Source organism: Hoplias malabaricus, chromosome X2 (assembly GCF_029633855.1).
Source record: "Hoplias malabaricus isolate fHopMal1 chromosome X2, fHopMal1.hap1, whole genome shotgun sequence".
NCBI lineage: Eukaryota > Metazoa > Chordata > Actinopteri > Characiformes > Erythrinidae > Hoplias > Hoplias malabaricus.
In genome coordinates, this window is record NC_089819.1 from 5,070,898 (window position 1) to 5,091,720 (window position 20,823).

The 20,823-nt window shown below is 40.1% G+C and overlaps 1 protein-coding gene across 1 annotated transcript in view; it reads right to left on the bottom strand.

The window, feature by feature from the left end:
• Nucleotides 1-20,823, bottom strand: part of LOC136676551 (transient receptor potential cation channel subfamily M member 6-like) — a 41,302-nt gene that overhangs the window by 11,049 nt on the left and 9,430 nt on the right. The window contains exons 10-28 of the mRNA XM_066653648.1: nt 20,295-20,367; nt 20,103-20,194; nt 19,530-19,664; nt 18,026-18,079; nt 17,601-17,741; nt 15,445-15,564; nt 13,952-14,217; nt 11,331-11,559; nt 10,907-11,071; nt 9,494-9,625; nt 8,288-8,416; nt 7,677-7,928; nt 7,056-7,230; nt 6,354-6,468; nt 5,875-6,068; nt 5,121-5,253; nt 2,282-2,699; nt 2,051-2,056; nt 116-647 (exon numbers count right to left, since the gene is read on the bottom strand). Coding sequence (XP_066509745.1) covers nt 116-647; nt 2,051-2,056; nt 2,282-2,699; nt 5,121-5,253; nt 5,875-6,068; nt 6,354-6,468; nt 7,056-7,230; nt 7,677-7,928; nt 8,288-8,416; nt 9,494-9,625; nt 10,907-11,071; nt 11,331-11,559; nt 13,952-14,217; nt 15,445-15,564; nt 17,601-17,741; nt 18,026-18,079; nt 19,530-19,664; nt 20,103-20,194; nt 20,295-20,367 — 3,361 coding nt within the window. The remainder of the gene's footprint in view (nt 1-115; nt 648-2,050; nt 2,057-2,281; nt 2,700-5,120; nt 5,254-5,874; nt 6,069-6,353; nt 6,469-7,055; nt 7,231-7,676; nt 7,929-8,287; nt 8,417-9,493; nt 9,626-10,906; nt 11,072-11,330; nt 11,560-13,951; nt 14,218-15,444; nt 15,565-17,600; nt 17,742-18,025; nt 18,080-19,529; nt 19,665-20,102; nt 20,195-20,294; nt 20,368-20,823) is intronic.

Below are 20,823 nucleotides of genomic sequence, written 5' to 3' on the forward strand. Positions count from 1 at the left end.
CTCCCCCAGGGGAGTACATATGCCAAATAAAAATCTGTAAAAATGCAATAAATCTGCAGTAAGTTCTCCAACCCAGTGTGTCTGTATTTTAGATCAGCAATGGAACAATTACTACCTTTCTGCCCCTGTTCAGTAGGGGGTGGTGTGTCTTTTCTCATGTCGCTGTGACCTGGCTCGTCTGCTGTGGGCATGGCCATGGTCTCGATGCTGGCGGAGAGAGAGCGGGTGTGTTCTAATTCTCTCTCCAAAGCTCTGTATGGCCACTTTTTGCCAAGCTGACTTCTCTGTGGCCTGGCTAAGTCACTATCCCCCAAGAATGCAGGGTTAACAACCCCCATCTTTCTTCTCCTCTTGCTCGGAGGAACGGGCAAGAGCAGAATGTGGCTGGAGGTCCTGGACGTGCTCAGTACATCATCGTCATTTTCCTCTTCTTCCTCCTCCTCCTCCTCCTCCTCCTCCATGGACTCATCCTGGCTAAGGAGGCGACGGGACTCCCGAGCCCAGAACACTGTTGGAGAGCTGGGGATGGATGAGTCAATGGAAGTTCTCTCCCTAAACTGTGCTCCAAAGAGGTGAGGCAGAGAGCCGTGTGAGAGGCGATAACCTGGAGAAACTTCACCTGAACCTCCAGCACTTCTCCGTCTGCCCTCAAGAACAAGGAAAATGTTGAGCTTACTTAAACATTCTATGCCATTTACAAGGGTGTATTTATACTACAGTCCTGTTCCCTTGGTATTATTCATTATTTAATCCTATGTAGTTCTAGTTATGGACTGTAGTCCACCTGTTTCTCTGCACACATTCTTATCCCCATTTCACCCTGCTTTTCAAATGGTCAGGGCCCCCACAGGACCACCACAGAGTGGGAATGATTTGGGTGGTGAATGAGTCTGTGGCCACTGATGAAGAACTAGAGGATGACCAACACAAACCTAGCAGCAACAGATAAGCTTCTGTCTCTGACTTTAAATCTGCAAGGTAGGTGTAACTAACAGTTTGGACAGTGAGTGGACACAGTGTTTAAAAACTCCAGAATCACTGCTGTGTCTGATCCACTTGTAGCAGTGTAACACACATTAACACACCACCACAATGTCAGTGTCACTGAAGGGCTGAGAATTATTCACCACCCAAATCTTACCTTCTCTGTTGGGGTTCTGTGGGGGTCCTGACCATTAAAGAGCAGGGTGAAATGGGGATAAAAAAAAGTATGCAGAGAAACAGGTCGATTACAGTCTGTAATTGTAGAACTACAAAGTGCTCCTGTATGGACTGTGGAGCTGAAGAAATGGACAAAGAATGTACATACAAGGTGGGTGTTCCTAACCCACCCACCAGTTCCATGTATAATCCAGAATGAATCATCTTATTTACACTATAAGACAAAAGTATTGGGACACATTACACATACAGGACCTTTTTTTTTAAAAAAAAATCCCATTCTAAAACCACAGGCATTAAAAATCTATAGTTAATTGGGTCAGCAGGGTATTGATGACTTTTGCGCAGAAGTCTGTGCTCCTCAACACTTTGTAACTTTATGCTGTCTGCCAATTTGTAGCTGAGTTGCTGTGGTTCCTAAATGCTTCCACTTTTTATTACTATAACTCCTAATTCGGGTTTCATCCAAAAATTTTATAAAATCCACTTTTGTGAATAATCCTCAGATGACAAACGTTCCCGTGGTCAGGGGCTGCAACATAACGAGCGAGATTGAGAAACCCGAGTGGGTTTTGCCTTGAAAGATTTTAACAATAATTTTTCTGCTCGTTTCGTTTCATTATTCAACCCTACTGACCAAACTAGATTGTCATTCTATACAACAAATTTTTGTTTGATTTGGTGTTTTATGGTGTATGTTTACAATTGTAAATTGATGTCTGGTGTTGTTATTGGACACACACCTGGGGCAATTGGACTGAATGAAACACCAGTATTCTATTAGGTGGTCAATTACAAAGTCTGCTCAAATACTTTTGTCCACACAGTGTAATTACTATATCAAATGGAAATATATGTGAATGAATGAAATCAGAACAAACAGCAAGACTTCAAACTCAACGTAAAGCCTTCCCAGAAGAGTAGAAGCTATTACAGCCGTAGGGGAGGCAAACCACCTAATAATATCCTTATTTTTAGAAATAATGCTGTTAGCCCACACACTATTTCACAGGTCTACACATTTATATCTGCTGCACTACTTATTACAAGCATTTATTACTACAACAGAAAAGTTTATAACCAACAACGGAGCAATTAATGATTTCAGTGAGTTTTCCACCTCCAAGCGTCCCAGCACCCACCTCAGCCTGCTATCATAAAGTCCACCACTGCCCCCTGGTGGCCACTCAAAAGCTGGACGCATCTTGCCCGGCACCACTCCACAAAGCAGGGAGGGAGGAGTGCTACGATAGGGCTTTGGAGACAGGGGTGGGTAGGTGGGGGTCATGGTCCCTCCAACCCTAAGGCTCCAGCTATGAGACAGATGCTGGTAAGGGCTAGCAAGAGGCTGGCTGTGGCCGAGCAGGACAGCTTCCTGCTGCCTGTTGTCTGTCGCAGAGAGAAGATTGAGGGTGTCCACGGCTTGTGCAGACATGTCCTGCAGTCGACCCAGGTGACCGTCCAACATCTGGAGACTCTCCTGAATGAACTGGACTTTCTCTGACACCTCTGACAAAGTGTCCACCATCTCCTTTGCCCTGGGTAAACACACAAGCACACGCAGAGCATAAGGTAGTGGCTGTGACCAAAATTGATCTATTTGTATGTAGTATATCAACAAACCATGCAGGTTGACCTGGGGGCAACAAAATGATTGCATGCCATTGAATTAATTCAGTAAAATAAATGATTCTGTAAAAACTCTATAAATTCATTTTTGCATCATGACATATCCACCCACTAATTGTATTAACAAACCCAAATTAGTCGCTTGATTGAGGCTAATTTTGGTTTCCAATATGCAGCCTTCATAAACTGGGGATAGGGAGCAGGGAGTAAGTACAAACATTTGTAGCTACATATACAAATATATGTGAATAAATGTAAAAGAATTTCCAAGGTTACATTTACCAATTTAATTGCTTTTTTTATTGCTATATGCATATTCAATATTAGATGTCTGCAACACACTCCAATGAAGGGCGGCACGGTGGTGCAGCAGGTTAGTGTCGCAGTCACACAGCTCCAGGGACCTGAAGGTTGTGGGTTTGATTCCCGCTCCGGGTGACTGTCTGTGAGGAGTTGGTGTTGTCATGCCCTCGTCACGTCTGTTTTCCCCGGTCATGTGCTCTTTTAGCACATGGCTATGTTTTGTTTATGTTCTTGTCTCTGCCCTTGTCCTGCCTTTGTTCCGCCTCCTCGTTATCTGTCCAGGTGTGTCTCGTCTGTGTTGTGTATTTAAGTCCCCTTTCCTCACTTCCTGTTGTTGTTCATTTTGTATTGTATTGTTACCCACTCAAATCATTTCGTTGTCCTTTCTAGTCATGTCGTGTTGTTTCTTTGTTTTGCATTGTTTGTTCCCTAGTTTTGTCGTTTAGTGCATTTCCTGTCTCAAGTAGTTTATAATCCCCGTCTTGTTGTTTCCTTTGTAGCTTGTCTGTGTTTTGTTATATGTTTTGATATATTAAAACTCTCAGAGTTCTAGCAAGTGCGTCCGCCTCTGTCAGTCCGCCCCGTGATCCGTGACAGGTGTGCTCTCCCCGTGGGTTTCCTCGGGTGCTCCGGTTTCCTCCCACAGTCCAAAAACACACGTTGGTAGGTGGATTGGCGACTCAAAAGTGTCCGTAGGTGTGAGTGTGTGAGTGAATGTGTGAGTGTGTGTGTTTCCCTGTGAAGGACTGGCGCCCCCTCCAGGGCGTATTCCCGCCTTGCGCCCAATGATTCCAGGTAGGCTCTTGACCCACCGCGACCCTGAACTGGATAAGGGTTACAGATAATGAATGAATGAATGAACACACTCCAATGAATTTAGCACGGCCTGTTTAACACAGTGTTACATTATATACAGTTTTTTATTGTTAAATGAAAATAATATTTGTTGTTTTGAAACTGCAATTTTTTGCTCAATACAAGAATTCTCCTGCTCAACAGGTTGCTATTTTCTGCTTCTCTCCTTCATGACATGCCAAAGAAGACAGACCTGGACTGCAGACACTGTTGTAACGTGCAGAATAAGGCTTAGCTAAAATAACAATGGAAAAAAAAAAGATATCACCTTGTGGGCTGCATGTTTCTTTAAAATCCAAATTTATTCCTCCACATTAATGGTGCATTCACACAAATGCATGTCACCCATACCGTTGGCACTGCTGCAGCCCTACAGTGACAGATTTATTGTGTTTCTGCGTTGAACTGAACACAAAGTTTTCTCCCTGAGTCATAGGGTTTCAGGCAACATTTCTTAATGTAGCTACGGACTGAGTTAAGTGACAAGAGTTATCCAAAATACAACTGAATCCATGTGGCTATATTTAACAAAGTAACACAGCGGTTTTTTCATGCAGTGCCATCTGAAGGCTGAAAGGTCACACATTCAGTAGTGGTTTCTGGGCTTGCCCTAAATTGTGTGTGTTTTCTCTGGATTTCCTGAATCTTCTCACTATATTACGTAGATTGTGGAAAACATAAATCCTTCACAATCTTGCACTGTGATATGTTCTTTTTAAACGGCCTGACAATTATCTCAAAAGGTTTGGCACAAAAGTGGCAAGCCATGACTCATCTTTGCTTACAAAGACCTGTTTATATTGCAAATATATATTACAATATAGTGTAAATATATTGTTCTAAGTTCTATGAACTTCGTTCTGCTTTTGCCCATATCCTTCAAGATATGTCCATCACAAATTCATGACTTTTACTATTGTACTGAATGTCCCAGAATGGTGCTTGTAATTATCAGTCCGTTATAAACAAGCAGTAAATTAAATAGAATGGTTTTCTTTTGACACAGTGTAACAAAGAGCTGATCATGCGAATGAAGATAAATAATGAATCAAAAATTATTGTAATGTGTAAACGTTTAGCAGAAAGTACATTTTTTCTAAATCAAAATCAAATCAACATCTCCACAGACCTACAGTAAGAAACTTAAAAACGGTACTAAAGAGGAAATGTACTTGTGAGCAGCAGAACGGATCCGGTTGAGCTGACTGCTGTTTTGGCTCTCATTTTTATCTCGAAAATAGCCAGCAACACACTTCTCTTCAAACTCATTAAGTTTCTTCAGATCATCGGGAGCCAGGAACAGCTCTTAAGGAGAGACAGAGACACATGGAAAATGATGGTATTTAACATTATAGAACATCATAATATTTAATGAAAATGTAAATTTTCCCCATATCCTAGATTCTATAAGTCTCCTGATACATATTTGAACAGAAGAAAACAAACAAACAAATAAAACTAAATTAAACTAAAGACAATATGCCACCTCCACCTACCTCAAGTTTTCTTTTTTTTTTTTTCTCAAGTCACTTAAACGTTTACAATTAACAAATGGAGGTTTCACTTGGCTACTGGCATATTCAACTCAGTTATTGGTATTTTTCACTCATTACCATATTTTACAAGTCAGCGCCATTATTCACACAGCTGTTCATACATTTTATTCAGTTACAAGTATATTTCCCTCAGGTATCTGCCTTTTTCACAAGCTGAATCACACGCTGAGAGAGGCAGTAATTTTATTCTAAAAATATTTTTTATGTTGTAGGTTCACTACTAACAATTTAAAAAAAAAAGATAAAAAAAAAGAATATGATTTGACATATTGTGTCCATTATATGTTCTGCAAAAAACAATGATAATTGCAAAGATTCAAGGGCAGGGTCTTTCAATTTCTATGATCAAGACCGCTGCTAAGATACTCACTAAGGCCGGAGTCCCTTTCATGTCCCAATGCTCCTTTATGCTTTCGCCAGGCTGCGCTGACACACAGGGTCATGTGATTGAGAATTATCAAAGGGGGAGGCAGCCATGGCTTCTTCTGATAGGTCATGATGTATCGGTAGCGATTGTACTTCCACAACTTGTTGGAAATGTTTTTCATGTGGATGTAAACATTGCTGTGGGATGGAGAGGGCACTTAAAGAGATATCCATATATATATTTTTATAACTGCATTTTTTTCTATTACTGACACAACTGCACTAGGCTAACTTACTGTTCAATGCACTGTTTGAACACTGTTATTTATTTAATTCATTGACCTGCTTCAGCTCTGTGCCTAATTATCATGAGCGCTTGTTGATATGGATGAGTTGTGATAAAGATGAGAGAAATCATTAACCTTCAGAGAGCTGTGGCCTTTGAAGCACCGTATGTGTCATATGTATATAATCACTACGTACTTGTAGAAGGCGATGAGGAGGTTGACCATGATAATGTACTGCATGAACAAGTAGACAGCTTGAAGCAACGGATTGAGGAAAGACCCCGGGGGACACTCTGGGTTATCCTCACAGGCTGTTCAAAACACAAAGACAAAAAAAATGTTAGTCACAGTCGCATACAAAAATTTAAATACCCCTACGCCATGTTTTGTTTGATTTTCAAACTGTAAATAAGTTAATACTTTTATAATTATGGCTGAACAATCAAATATTTATCACAATATAAAATGTTTCCATAACAATTATTTGATTTTCAAGCAAATTTTAAATATATTGTTATACATTATTTATAGCATCTGTCTTTGAACAACATTTATTACAGGGCGCTGCTGTCAGTTCTTTGCACTCCATTTTAAATGTAGTTTAAAATATTAATATTGGGTGGCACAGCAGGTAGGACCTGGAGGTTGTGGGTTTGAGCCCCGCTCCGGGCGACTGTCTGTGAGGAGTTTGGTGTGTTCTCACCGGCCTTGATTTCTCTATATAAACTAATGCCAGTAATAATAGTTTTTAACAAACGTCATTTTCCTTATGGTACTTTTTTTAACACAGAATGAAGCAGAGGGCTTATTCTGGTGTGACTGAATAAATAATAACACAGTATTAATATTATGATATAGTCAAGTCCTTGTTTGTATTTAATTTATTGCTGCTACCTACGGTTGATTTCTCCAGCGTACACTTCTCCAAACATCATGAAGTAGGGCTGAAACAACACATCCTTCAGCAGGTCCCAGGATGGCTCCTCATCGGGCTTCAGTATGGAGCCCCTGGGGGTCCCGAAACTCACCAGCACAATACCCATAATGATCACGATGTAGAACATGTTGCTCATCTGTAGGATACATGAAGAAAACAAAAAAAACAAAACAACAAAAGGCAAACAGACATTTAAAAAATACTTCACAAGAGTAAAACTCAAAAGGAATCTATGGCTTTTTTAAGGTGCATCCACAGTGGATTCCGTGCAAACACAGTTTGTATAATACTCCACAGTAAAAGACTGAATGGGATGCTCTGGAGCAGCAACATATGAGTTATAGGATAAGCATTTACTCTCAGAAAAAAATGTACACTACAGGTATATTGTTGGTCACTAAAGGTACAAAGAGTGTAAATGTACCGTCAATGGTACAACAGAGGTTTAAGCGGTTCTGTTCCATAAAGGTACATTACATTCTCTTTTCCAAAAGGGGAGGAGAATATTTATAATCTTTCATTATAGAACTGTGCAAAAATTAATAAAAGGATAAATGAAGGAATGAAGCAATGAAATCACACCATCTTGGTGATCATGGTCAGGTACGGTCCAGCTTTCTGGTTGATGGCCAACAGGTCTAGAACTCGGACGAACCAGAAGATAATGTCCAGGCAGTAAATGATGCGTCCAGCTGTGTGGACCAGACCTGTTTGCCAGCGGAGAGCCAGACCGGTGAAGAAGAGGAGGATGGCGATGAAGTCATGCATGTTCCAATACTCACTAAACCACACCTTCAACTTCTTCCTGAACTTCCTAGGCTCAGATACCAACACCTGCCGAGACAAAATGCAAGCTCTTCTAACAAAGGACAGGAATCAAGAGCCAGCTTCACTAAAGCTAGACATCAGCTAAGTTGTTATTATTATATAAAAAGCACTGCTGTGCTGATTTTGCTTAGCAACCAGATGACACCCACTTACAATACATGTATTTGGATATTCAAACTTAAATTAAACAATAGCATTCCACTTATACATTCCATTATACTATACATGATTGAATTAGTTAAAACATTATTATTATTTACAAACTTGTATCAGTGAAACAAATTATATAAGGTCCCTAATATGGAATTTGAGGCAGTGCAGTAGTACTATGGAGAGTCCAGAATGTGATGCATTGAGGAGCTCACCTCTCGAATCTTCTCCAGAGCTGTAGATAATATGTATACAATGATGAGCCACTCTGGAACGCTGGGCTCCTTCTCCATCCTCACCAGCACTGTGTAGCCGTAGAGCAGGAGAAACGCCAGATAGAACATCTTCACAGACCATATAATTATATTAGACAAAAGATGCTGTGAGAAGGACATAACATTCCTAAAATATTTATGCAAGCTGTGTATGCACATCATATACAGTCATATACAAAGGTAGTATATGGGATAAATTATATGTTTTATTGATATTGTGAATGAAATCAGGGAACATGCTGCATTTTTCTGCAAATTCTAATGCACAAAAGTTGACACAGTGGCGCAGCAGGTAGTGTCGCAGTCACGCAGCTCTAGGGACCTGGATGTTGTGGGTTCAAGTCTTGCTCCGGGTGACTGACTGTGAGAAGTTTGGTGTGTTCTCCCAATGTCCAAGTGGGTTTCCTCCCACGCTTCAAAAACACACGTTGGTAGGTGGATTGGTGACTCAAAAAAGTGTCCACAGGTGTGAATGAATGTGTGTGTGTGTGTGTGTGCGGCCCTGTGAAGGACTAGCGCCCCCTCCAGGGTGTGTTCCTGCCTTGCGCCCAGTGATTCCAGGTAGGCACGGTGACCCTGAACTGGATAAGTGGTTACAAATAATGAATGAATGATATCCATAAATGACCTATAAGTTTGGCACAGTCCAAAATGTATGTTAATTTTTCCCAGTATGTTACATTCAGCAAATAAACAGTAATGGTTCATTGAGTGTGCAACATAATAAGTGCTCACCGATTTTAACTTAGAAAATCCATAAAATATAGCTGTTAGGAGTTCATGTTTTGATAGTCTGTAACTCGTTTTAGACACAGAATTGAATTAAAACATTAACATCATTGCTGTACATTTGACAGTACATTACATTAACATTTACGCATCTACGACAACAGTAAAAACCTGTATCAATATTCTAATTGCTTTTGAACAAACAGGTTTAAATTATTTGACATCACTGACATTCCAAATCTTCCACTGTGACTCTGCTCAGTCCACAACCAAATCCCCTTCTGAATGAAATCACACTTTTACACACAAAACCATGTATGAAACAGTGGCTAAAGTCAACAATGCTGTCACCATCAGCACTGTCAGCAGCAGCATGTAAATGCAGCACTGGAAATCAGGAACAGTTTGGAGACTTACCGTGTGGAACCAAAATTTGACCACAGGCGCGTTGTAGAAATCATAGATCTTTCTGGCCCACGGCATCCACCGGGCACTGAGGTTTGACCTGCAAGCTATTCCAGTCCTCCCCATCTCTGCATCACTTTGATCCTTTAAAAACAAGTAAACAACAGTGATCCTGTTATACTGTATTACATCTGCTATAAAACACAGGCAATTTATACTCCAGGCCAAAGGTGCAAATGGTTTTAAAACAATTAAATCATTAAATGCAGTTTCTAACAAAAACGGTCTTGCCCTTTGCTGCAGTAACAGCTTCTACTTTTCAGGGAAGGATTTAGACTAGAATTTGGAATAGTTTGTTGAGGATTTGACAGTTTTCAGCCACAAACGTATCAGAGAGCTGAAATCCCAGAATGATGTTTGATGATGTTGGATGATAACTCAGGGCGGCACGGTGGCGCAGCAGGTAGTGTCGCAGTCACACAGCTCCAGGGGCCTGGAGGTTGTGGGTTCGATTCCCACTTTGGGTGACTGTCTGTGAGGAGTTGGTGTGTTCTCCCTGTGTCCGCGTGGGTTTCCTCCGGGTGCCCCCACAGTCCAAAAACACACGTTGCAGGTGGATTGGTGACTCGAAAGTATCCGTATGTGTGTGTGTCTGTGTTGCCCTGTGAAGGACTGGCGTCCCCTCCAGGGTGTATTCCCGCCTTGCGCCCGATGATTCCAGGTAGGCTCTGGACCCCCCGCGACCCTAAATTGGATAAGCGGTTACAGATAATGGATGGATGGATGATAATTCTAAAACACAAATGACACTCTAACTATTTTTGAGCGCCCAACTCTGATACGCACTTCCAGACTCCAGTAATTGTAATTCATCTATTCATGTAAATCTGCAACGTCATCTTAAACAAATCAAAGTAAAGTTACAAATCAACTTGACAGTGGAATTATTACAAGTTACATGAAGTATCCCACCCCCAATAGCTTTGCATCCCACCACCCTGCGCAGAGAGGGCGTGCTTTGAAAACAACTGCTCTAACTCATCCCAAAATTTTGGATAAAGCTCCATCACTCCATATAACGCAGTACCACTGCTCCACGGCCCAGTAAATATTGCATTCACACATTTCTAAATAATGCTTATTATAGAGCATGGTGACTTAAGGCTTATGTGCAGCTTATCCAGTGCTTTCCTATGGTGTATTTAAAGCTGTGTTTACATAGTCGAATGTGGCCAACAAGCACCTTAAAGAAGCTGAATTCACTAACTTTAAATGGTTAAAAAATGTGTCCATATAGTGTATGTTAAATTCAGTACTGTAATGAATGTATAAATGGTGTAATAAAGTGATTATGGAAAAGCAAGTTGGCATTGAAAGTAATGTAAGCAATGTATAAAGGTATAGACATTCAAGAGGTTCTCTCACTGTTGGTGATGTTCCTCTAGGTTCTAAAGCTGCAGGGTTCTGTGTGTCTCTTCCGAACTGCAGAGCTTCCTGTGTCTGAGGGATGTGGGACATTTGGGCCTGGCTTTTAAACTCCAGCAGCTGAATGGCCGCAGGGAGAAAGATACTCACAATGATCTGAGCAGTCTGAAATAGAGGGACATTAAGAGGTTAAAAGTACAGTCAGAACAATTTGTTTATATATCAATTAAATATGAGCATTAGACTTGTCAAATATGTAATAATAATAATCAAAAAAAATTCATGCTCCATGCTTGCGTAGCTTAAACAGTAGTTGTTGCAGCAGTTGCATATTAAAAGGCATATTTTTTCTTGTCTATAAATAAAAGGATATCACACAGTGTCACAAAACACATACATTCTAATAGCACATGAGACATCCCACCTTCAGCCAGGAGTTCTTCCTCATGTTGAGGCGGCCCATCCACAGGTCGTTCAAGAGCATCTGGGTGCAGGAATGAGCCACAAAGGGTCTGAGGCCTGAGGCCACAGCCATCTGCAAACACGTGAAGTTACTCCAGTCAGTCATCTCTGAGGTCAGCAGCTTCATAGCCATGCACTCGTTCTCTTTGAAGGCCTTGTCCAAGAGATCCACAGCCAGCTGACCAAACTCTCTGGGCAAAACAGAGCACACTTTGTGTAGGTGGCACCCTAATGAACTTGATGGTCTCAAAGAGTATAGACCCTCCTTTAAATCTGCCACAAGGTGAGATCAGCACCATTCAAAATAGTAATGTCATTCTACCAATTTCATTATGTAGAGTACATTTGGGCTGTAATGTGGACGGTATCTCAAAGTGATTACGTGTAAGGTGTGTCCAGATTCTGTGTCTCAGTACAAGGCAAAATGTGGTCATTCGTGAGAGAGACAGGGAGGTATGGAGAGATATTAGTCTCAAAATACTTTACAAATGCATAAATGTTAATCCACAAATTAAACACAAGTCACAGATATGTTTCACTGTTCACACATGAATACATCCCAATCTGTGTCTCACAGACTGCAATTTGTACAAATACAGTTACATTCATAAATACGTTTTTGGTTTTCATAGATATATCATACTTTTATGAGAAAATAAAAACATTTGTTTAAATTTACATTGCATACATTTTTAAAGGTAGGGTGACCAGACGTCCTCTTTTACCCGGACATGTCCTCTTTTTTAGACTTAAAAAAAATGTCCAGGCGGAATTTTACAAACGTCCGGGATTTTGTTTTTCTAGAGCTTACATAGAATTTCGAGAAGCGTTTCATTCACAAACTAGTCCCGTGTCCTCTTTTTCACCATCTCAGATCTGTTCACCCTAGTAAAGTCCATCCATCCATCCATTATCTGTAACCGCTTATCCAATTTAGGGTCGCGGGGGGTCCAGAGCCTACCTGGAATCATCGGGCGCAAGGCGGGAATACACCCTGGAGGGGGCGCCAGTCCTTCACAGGGCCCCTAGTAAAGTCGAAGTCTCGAATTTAAAATTTATTTGTAGAATCTTCGTTTGTGGATGAAGTCACTCGCGTGTTTTTCGTGACGTGCATTTGTTAATTTCCTCTCGCGGGTGTTTGGATTTTGATATTTTCCTTTTGCATTTCACAAATGTGGCCAGCAGGCGAACATCCTACCGCTGGTTGGCACTGTTGTTTTAGGACGTGTGGGACCATCTTAAATGGAGACGCATTTGCGCAACATTTAATGTGGAAGATCTAACAAAAATCCACCCAAGTCGCTGAAATCAGCTTCACAGACAGATAAGAGCGGGTGATCACTGTGGAACACTTTTGAACGACGTTTAACGATGTTGAAGTCCAGCGGAACTTCCCTAATGTCAATGCAGACTAGGGTCGTCAAATAAAATACTTCAAAATCATCCCGTATTTGGACACTAAAAGCTGTGTTGCGTATTGGACTGATATGGGACACGTTCTGTTGCGTATTTTTGAGATTGGATTGTTAAGGCGGCTGATTTGTTTCAGAGAAATACTCTCCCTCAGAAACCCCACAGCTCCTAAACAGAATATGCGCTTCTTATTGATCATCACTTTAGTTTAACCAATCGGCTGCCAGACTCAGCTGTCCATCATTTACAGCGGCAGCCAATAGAGTCATAGTCCCGCCTACAGGGGGTTGTTTTGCAGAGGCCCTGAGAGCAACAGGTCAGTCCTAAAACACTGGGGGAAAACAACAGTGCCTCCTAGCGGTGGCTTGTTCACCTGCTGGCCACATTCGTGGATCAGGCTGCATTTGCTTTTGGATCGGGTGAAATGTGAATGGAGAGACACAAAATGCAAAAACCCGCGAGATGCAGATTCTACAATTTACAAATACATTTTTAATTCAAGACTTCGACTTTACATATATATGCAATGTAAATTTAAACAAATGTTTTTATTTTCGCATAAAATTGTGATATATATGAAAAGCAAAAACAAGTATTTATAAATTTAACTGCAGACCGTGAGACACAGATTGGGACGTATTCATCTGTGAATTGTGAAACATTTTACCTTTACGCATTTGTCAAGTATTTTGAGACTAATGTCTTCATGAGAGTTTAGGTCATCGAAACATGCTCGACAAAAGAAGCCCGACAATGCAGCACATCCATGGTAATACTGTACACCATTTTGAGACTGTATAATGGTATGGAAAAAATAGAAAAAGCCTAATGTAGAGTCATTGCTTGTGGCCTATCAACGTGAAAAAACACGCACTAGGCTTCTTTTATTGTTATAATGTTAGATTGTGAGCTGTGAAGCTATACATGTCTCAAAGGAAGCATGTGATTGTGTTCACCCTCCCAGTTTGGTAGCATTGTGCAAATGATTGATCATCTCTGATATACATTATGTTCTGAGGCTCTTCCTTTTGTAAATATTTTCAAACTATATCTGAGTGCGAGTGAGTGAATCGCACCCTGGTTCCATGTTGTCCTCTTTTAAAGTTACCAAATACAAGTTTCATATTTACATATTTTTCTTTTAATAGAAAGACTGCCATGCAGACTTACAGTGAATATTTCTTTAATTCCTCAGCAGTGCTGTCCCCCATGTCACTTTCCTTGGCTTCTGTAGCCATGGCCCTGTAGAGTCTGCAGGCCACTACTGCTCGGGCCATGGCCTGCTCGCCGTGATGCCACAGGAAGAGCGCCATCTGCTGCCGGCGCTTCAGAACTGCCCACACGAACAGGTCATTAACGCTGTATATAAACAGAGACGAGTCACCGAGCTCCGCTGTAGCTTCTAGCTCTGAGTCATGTGGCACAGACGGCCTCTCCTGAATAGTAAAGCAAATAAAAAATAACCATGTAAATAATAATAATATGTAAATAAATAAATAAACAATAAATATCGTTTAGAGCTGTGTAGATGGACCACATTAGATCCTGACTTTCTTAGCGAAAATGGGTTAACAAGAGCCATAATGGATCTTCCAGGCAAATGTACATTACAAGTTAATGTCAAATTGACTTGTGTGTTTTCTGACACTATATGTCAGTGTTACAAACATATGTCTAATACAAGAGGTGTCAGACTTAGAAACACCTTATAATTAATAAATTCAGGCATCAGTTGTGCACACACACCTTGCATTATCTCCATAGAAAAGTGATATCATGTACTAAGAGCTCCATCCTATATTTTTGGGATGAATCGGAGTGTTGTTTGTGATCCAGAACTAATTACCCTATGTATCACTATCTGAGCTCGCATAGCTTTCATCATGAAGCGTGATCAATTATTCACAGCACATTTTCAATCACCTGGAAAACCATAGCTGTCATTTAACAGCACAATGGCAATTAAAAAAACTCTTTTTCAATTTATATATAACAGCATGACTGATGTGTAGCACCGGTGGTTTAACCTTCCATGGCTTGTTAACTTCATTCATTCATTCATTCATCTGTAACCGCTTATCCAGTTCAGGGTCGCGGTGGGTCCGGAGGCTACCCGGAATCACTGGGCGCAAGGTGGGAACACACCCTGGAGGGGGCGCCAATCCTTCACAGAGCAGCACACATTCACTCACACACTCACACCTACTGACACTTTTGAGTCACCAATCCACCTACCAACTTGTGTTTTTGGATCGTGGGGGAAAAAAAACGTAGCACCTGGAGGAAACCCACACATACACAGGGAGAACACACCAAACTCCTCACAGACAGTCACCCGGAGCAGGACTTGAACCAAAACCCCAGGATCCTGGAGCTGTGTGACTGCGGCACTATCTGCTGCACCACCATGCCACCCTTGTTAACAACATTAGCTTCATCATTCCAGTAGAAAACTAAAGGAAAATGTTTAGACAATGTTTAGACAATTGGGCATATCTGACATTTTGGTGAACCCATTCATTAAATGAGTAAAAGAGAAAAATTAAATATGAGGAAATCATACAAGTTAAACAGGGAAACTTACTTCAGGGTTGAAAATTAATTCAAAGTCCATGAAATACACTACTAATTAGAGAGAGTATAATCAGAATTTAATAAAGCACCCTTCTTCTGTAAGGCTCTGCCGTCCTGAAGAAGTGGCCACGAGGTTGTCTGGACTCTGAAGGGTCGACGCTGGTCTTTCTGGACTTGGTCAAGGAGCCTGCTCTGTCCTGACGGCCTTCCTATGCAACATCATTAGAGGTCAGTAAAACAGACCTTATGTGACTAAGATATGATTCAAATTATAATGTAAGCTACATAAAACAACAGTGGACTATTAAAGAGTATTCAGTGGGACTCATAAGAGATAAAAACTGCTATTGCTTTGTATTTACTAAATTAATTAGTTTGTGCACCATAGAGAGGGTTCCCTTCATGGAAGTGGCCATTTTAAAATATGAGTATTTCAGAATCTCAGACATGAGGATAAACATTGTTCCACTTTTAAAGGCATGTCAAATGTGTACTATTTCCGTATATACATCAACAATGTACATAAGTGTGTACTGACACTTGGCCCAATTGATATCCTCCCCACTCCCCCGCTGGCCTGTGCTCACACTGCGTTTTAATGTTCCGAGCCCGAGCACGCTTACGTCATCAGTGGCTTTTATTTTGAAAAACTCTAAATTCAGGAAACTGCTAACTTCATGAAAGCAAATGCAGACTGAAACCACTACAAAACTAAACAGCTCAAGTTACAAATGAGTTTCTGTGGTAATTCATGTGGTAAATAAAAACTTACTGACACATTAAAATTCAGCCACGTACAAACAACAAGTCGTTTTTCTCCTCAAACATTCAGTCAAATGTTTGGACACGCCCCTCACGGAGGGTTTCCTTTGTTTTGGGCCATTTTCCACATATTGTGAACGTACAGTACCAGTCGAAAAATTTGGACATCTTCTCATTCAATGGTTTTTGTATGTTTTTTTTATTATTTTCTACATTGTAAATGTATTTTGAAGGAACACATGGTAATATGCAATATGCAGTAAACAAAAAAGTGTTAATCCAAGCAGAATATGTTTTATACTTTAGATTCTTCAAAGTAGCCCCCTTTTTCTTTGAAGACAGCTTTACACACACACTGCGTTTTCTCAGTCAGATTCATGAGGTCGTCACCTGAAGTGGTTTTCAGTGAACTGCTGTGGCCTTCATTCATTCATTATCTGTAACAGATAATGAATGAATGAATGAATGCTGTGGCCTTGTTAAGAGTTAGTTTGTAGAACTGCTCGCTGTTCACATGAACTGTTCTTCATGTGAGACCATGACTTGGGTTGTGCAGAGGTCGGGCTGGTACACAGTTCTGTTCAGTGAATAGCCCTATTCCACCAATGACTAATGAGAAGATGTCTCCAAACCTTTGGCGGGTACTGTACCTTTCCTTCTTAAAAGATGCATAGATTCTGAAAATACACAAACTAGACAGATTTGCAGTTCGCCACAATTGTAGACATCCCTTTAAGTGCTGTTAAACTGAGACCTGCTTAGCTGTGTCAGTACAACTAAAGGCCCACTTCAACATTTAGTGTTTATCCAATTCCAGCCTTAAATTCCAGATAATACAAAGCCAACAATTTATTGGTTACTTTTTTTTTTTTTACTTTTTCCATGATCATATTTATATATCTTTTGAACTGAACTGTGTAATAGCCACTGTGAGCCTTTGCACCCAGTGATTCTTGGTAGGCTCCGGACCCTACGTGACCCTAATCAGGAAGTAGTTACAGAACATAAATGAAGGAATGAATAGTCACTGAGTGCTTTTAACAAAACCCATTGGCTAGACAGGGTAAAAATTAATGTCTTAAATCCAACTAAAGACTTTGAAATACAAATGGGAGAGGGAGGACCATGCTATACATAAGGAGAGAATGTGCATAAGCCTGACCTTGCAGTTAATATAAGGCCCACTGCCTTACAGTTGCACAAACTAGTTTTCCATAGTGTATTTCTCTCAATAATAAAATACAAAAAAACAAACAAATAAGACTACTCTGCTGTCTTTGCAATAAAACATGAAGTTGTTCAATGTTCTTTATGTTCTTTATATATGTTGTCTTTAAACAACAACATTGAGCAAGGAACCAAGACTTATCTCTGTAAAGGTACAATATTGTTAACCTGACCCTCTAAGTTGAATCAGATTTAGTTTTAAATTAAACCAGCTCTGGATCATAAGCTGACACTAAAGACTAAGAAATGTACAGACCTTCAGTGCTGTATTAATGCGGTTGTAGACGGCTCTGAAGCTCTTGCGTCTGTATGTACTCCGATACGCTCCTCCAATAAGGCGCTCAATCACCATGCCCACATCAATCAGCGAGATTTTATGTCCCACAGGAAGACGACACTAGAGAAAAATACAGAATGACAACATAGATGTGAGTTACCGTAACAAAGGAAAGTCTTTCTTTAAACTAAATGATGCTATGTAATATGTTATTTACAGGCAAACGCATTTTCCCCCAGATTAAGTCATATCCAGTCCCTCCAACCTGCTAGGTCCCCTGTCACACCTTGGAGGGTCTTTTCAAACCGACAATGCCATTGGAAGGCTCCAAACACTTGGAGGAGAACACTAAATATTGTGTCACCAGTCATATCTATAAGCCAGTTTTCATTTCGCTTCTATACCTTTTTGGCATCTTCAACGATGTGATGTAAGAAATGATCAGAGGCGTCTTTCTGCTGCGAGGAGAAAAATAATATTCAATTTTAGAAAAAGAACATACTGCAGTGTATCAGAATGTACATAAAATCCCAGATATAAACTATCATCAGCTAAATTTTTATACACTTTATATACACTTCGATCATCCATGACACGTAAATTACCTCCTTGTTTCTACACTCACTGTCTATGAGCTCCACTTGCACTTTGTAGTTCTATATAATTTGTTAGCCTTATTTTCAGGCCAATGCCAATAGGACTACGACAGAACAAGTATTACTTGAGTGGTTGATCATTCTGAGCGTTGCAGTGACACTGAAGTCATGGTGGTGGTGTTTTAGTGTCTGTTGCACTGGCACATATGGATCAGACACAGCAGTGCTGCTGGAGTTTCTAAAGTACTGTGTCCACACACTGTCCATTCTATTAGACAGTGTATTATTGTGTTGGTCATTCTCTAGTCCATTTTGGGAATGTACAGGGGGAAGGTCACAATGATATACATTTTTTTGGGAGAAAAGACTGATTCACATTATTTAAATGAGAGGCAATCTAACATGCACATCTTGGTCAGCACCCCTGGTGGAAACAGTATGAGTATTTCTGCTTTCAGTCATCCAAATATGATGCAAAGAGGTCCCCACCATGTCAATATGTGACACAGGGGGCTCTTAATTTTGTTTTATTGAAGCAATTGAAGCGTTGACCAATATTTGGACTCAATTATTTTCACATGGGAAAAGGCATATTCCCATTGTTTAAATGAGGTGCAATCGACCAACATGCATGGTGCAATCGACTGGCCGATCCCAGAAAGAGAAAGAGAGTGGAAATGGAAAGTGAGTTTAGAAACAGAGAGGTCATTTGAATGTTTTAGCATGATCAAATGATGTTTTGATCACTTTTTTAAGAGTAATAATTCAACTTCCCTTCAAAGTTATGGATGTTTCTTACTTCTGTAAATATAAATGTTACCTTTTTCCCCAGGATTTTATGTACACTCATTTAATTCAGTCACTGTATTAGCAGTACTAGTAGTACAGTAGCACAAGGAGCATAATAACCACTTTAACAGGGAATGAACTGAGGTAAACTGTAAAATTAAATAGAACTCTTGGATGTTCCAAACAAGTATTAAAGCAAGACTAGGTACTATTTTCACCTTAAAATTACAGGTTCGAAATCATTGTGATGCTTCACTGACCTGTAATAGGGAGAATAGAGCCTCTGGTGCTTCTAATTTGGGCTCAGCACTGCAGAATCTGCACTATGTAACATTTGGAGGAGGGTAGGAACCCACACACCACCCAACCTTGATTTCAGGACAGTGCTCTAAAAGCAAATTGCATTCTTTGAAATTAGGGGCAAAACCCCTTACCTAGTGCTGCTTTAAATCTGGTTTGTATTATAATTTCTCTCTCCTTTTCAGAGATCTACTGTAAATGATAGCTCTTTTAAGTATGTTACTGTGTTGTAGAGCTCCTCCAGGCGAGACACGGTAAGGAAGTGTTTGAGAGTCATGCCGTTTTCTATCAGCAGCTTTACGAAGCTGACGCGGTCCATCATCAGAGCTTTGAGCATGGCCTGCTCCAGAGTCCCCACCTTTAACAAAAAATACACAGCATAAATGTATAGTAATACAGAAATAATTACACCCTATTCAAAACTATCTTCAGTATGTATGACTACTACAGTATGTAGCTTGTACAGTACTTTTAAAGTTTCTAATAATTGGGCATTTTAAATGACCATTTTCAAGGATTTTCATTGCCCTTTTTACTATCCACCCACATTCAGTCTGTGTTTGCTTTCAGTTGCAGTTAGCTGTCTCCCAAATTTAGAGTGTTAATAATCAGAAACAGCAACAATAATCAATATTACACTCTTAGTATATTTTATCTCATTATATATAAAATGCACAATGTTCCTTGTTAGAAGCACTTAAGCTAATTATTAATTTGCTTAAACAAAGTATCTACAAAATGGATTATACACAGCTCTTGTTAAATCGTTGGCTATATCGTCATATTCATACCACACCTTCCATTGTTGTGTGTACACCAGTATGTGTTCCTGAGCAATGTCAGCCCTGTCCCAGGCCAAAGTAACACTTAACTTCTCTGCCGGAGTGCCTTATAACAGCACAGAGAACACAAGTCAACAAATTAATTCCAAAATATAAAACAAAACTTACTTTCTTCAAGAGCTGAGTTTCAGAACAGGGCGCTATACCTTTGAGTGAAGCCTTCAAAATGGCAACATCTGCTTCAAGAGGATCCTCAGATTCTGAGTCATAAATAGTAATCTGAAAAGAATACCAATGCATGGAATTTAATTTAAATGTAAAACTTTGATGCAAAAGTATCATGGATATTATGGATACTGTTTAACCTTCCTCTTGTGTTAGGGTTTAGAGTTTGTGTTTTGTAGAGTATACTCCAGTAAATAGAGATACTCCAGTTTACAGTATGCAACAATGAAAAATTAAAACCAATCCTTTCATGGATAAAGAAGCCTAACAAGGTAAACAAGAGGTAAGAAAGACATTTTTTGATAATTTATTGTTGTTAGGGTTATCTTACGGCTGATTTAAGACACAGGTCAAAACCGACCCATTTACATAAGAGATGGTAACAGAAAGCTAACACAGGAGGAAGGGTAAATGAGCCTGTAAAGAAATCAGAAACTCTTCTGGAACAGTGTAATGATGTCAGACAAAACAAAAATACAAACTTTTATGCTCAAAATACAAATAATTCTG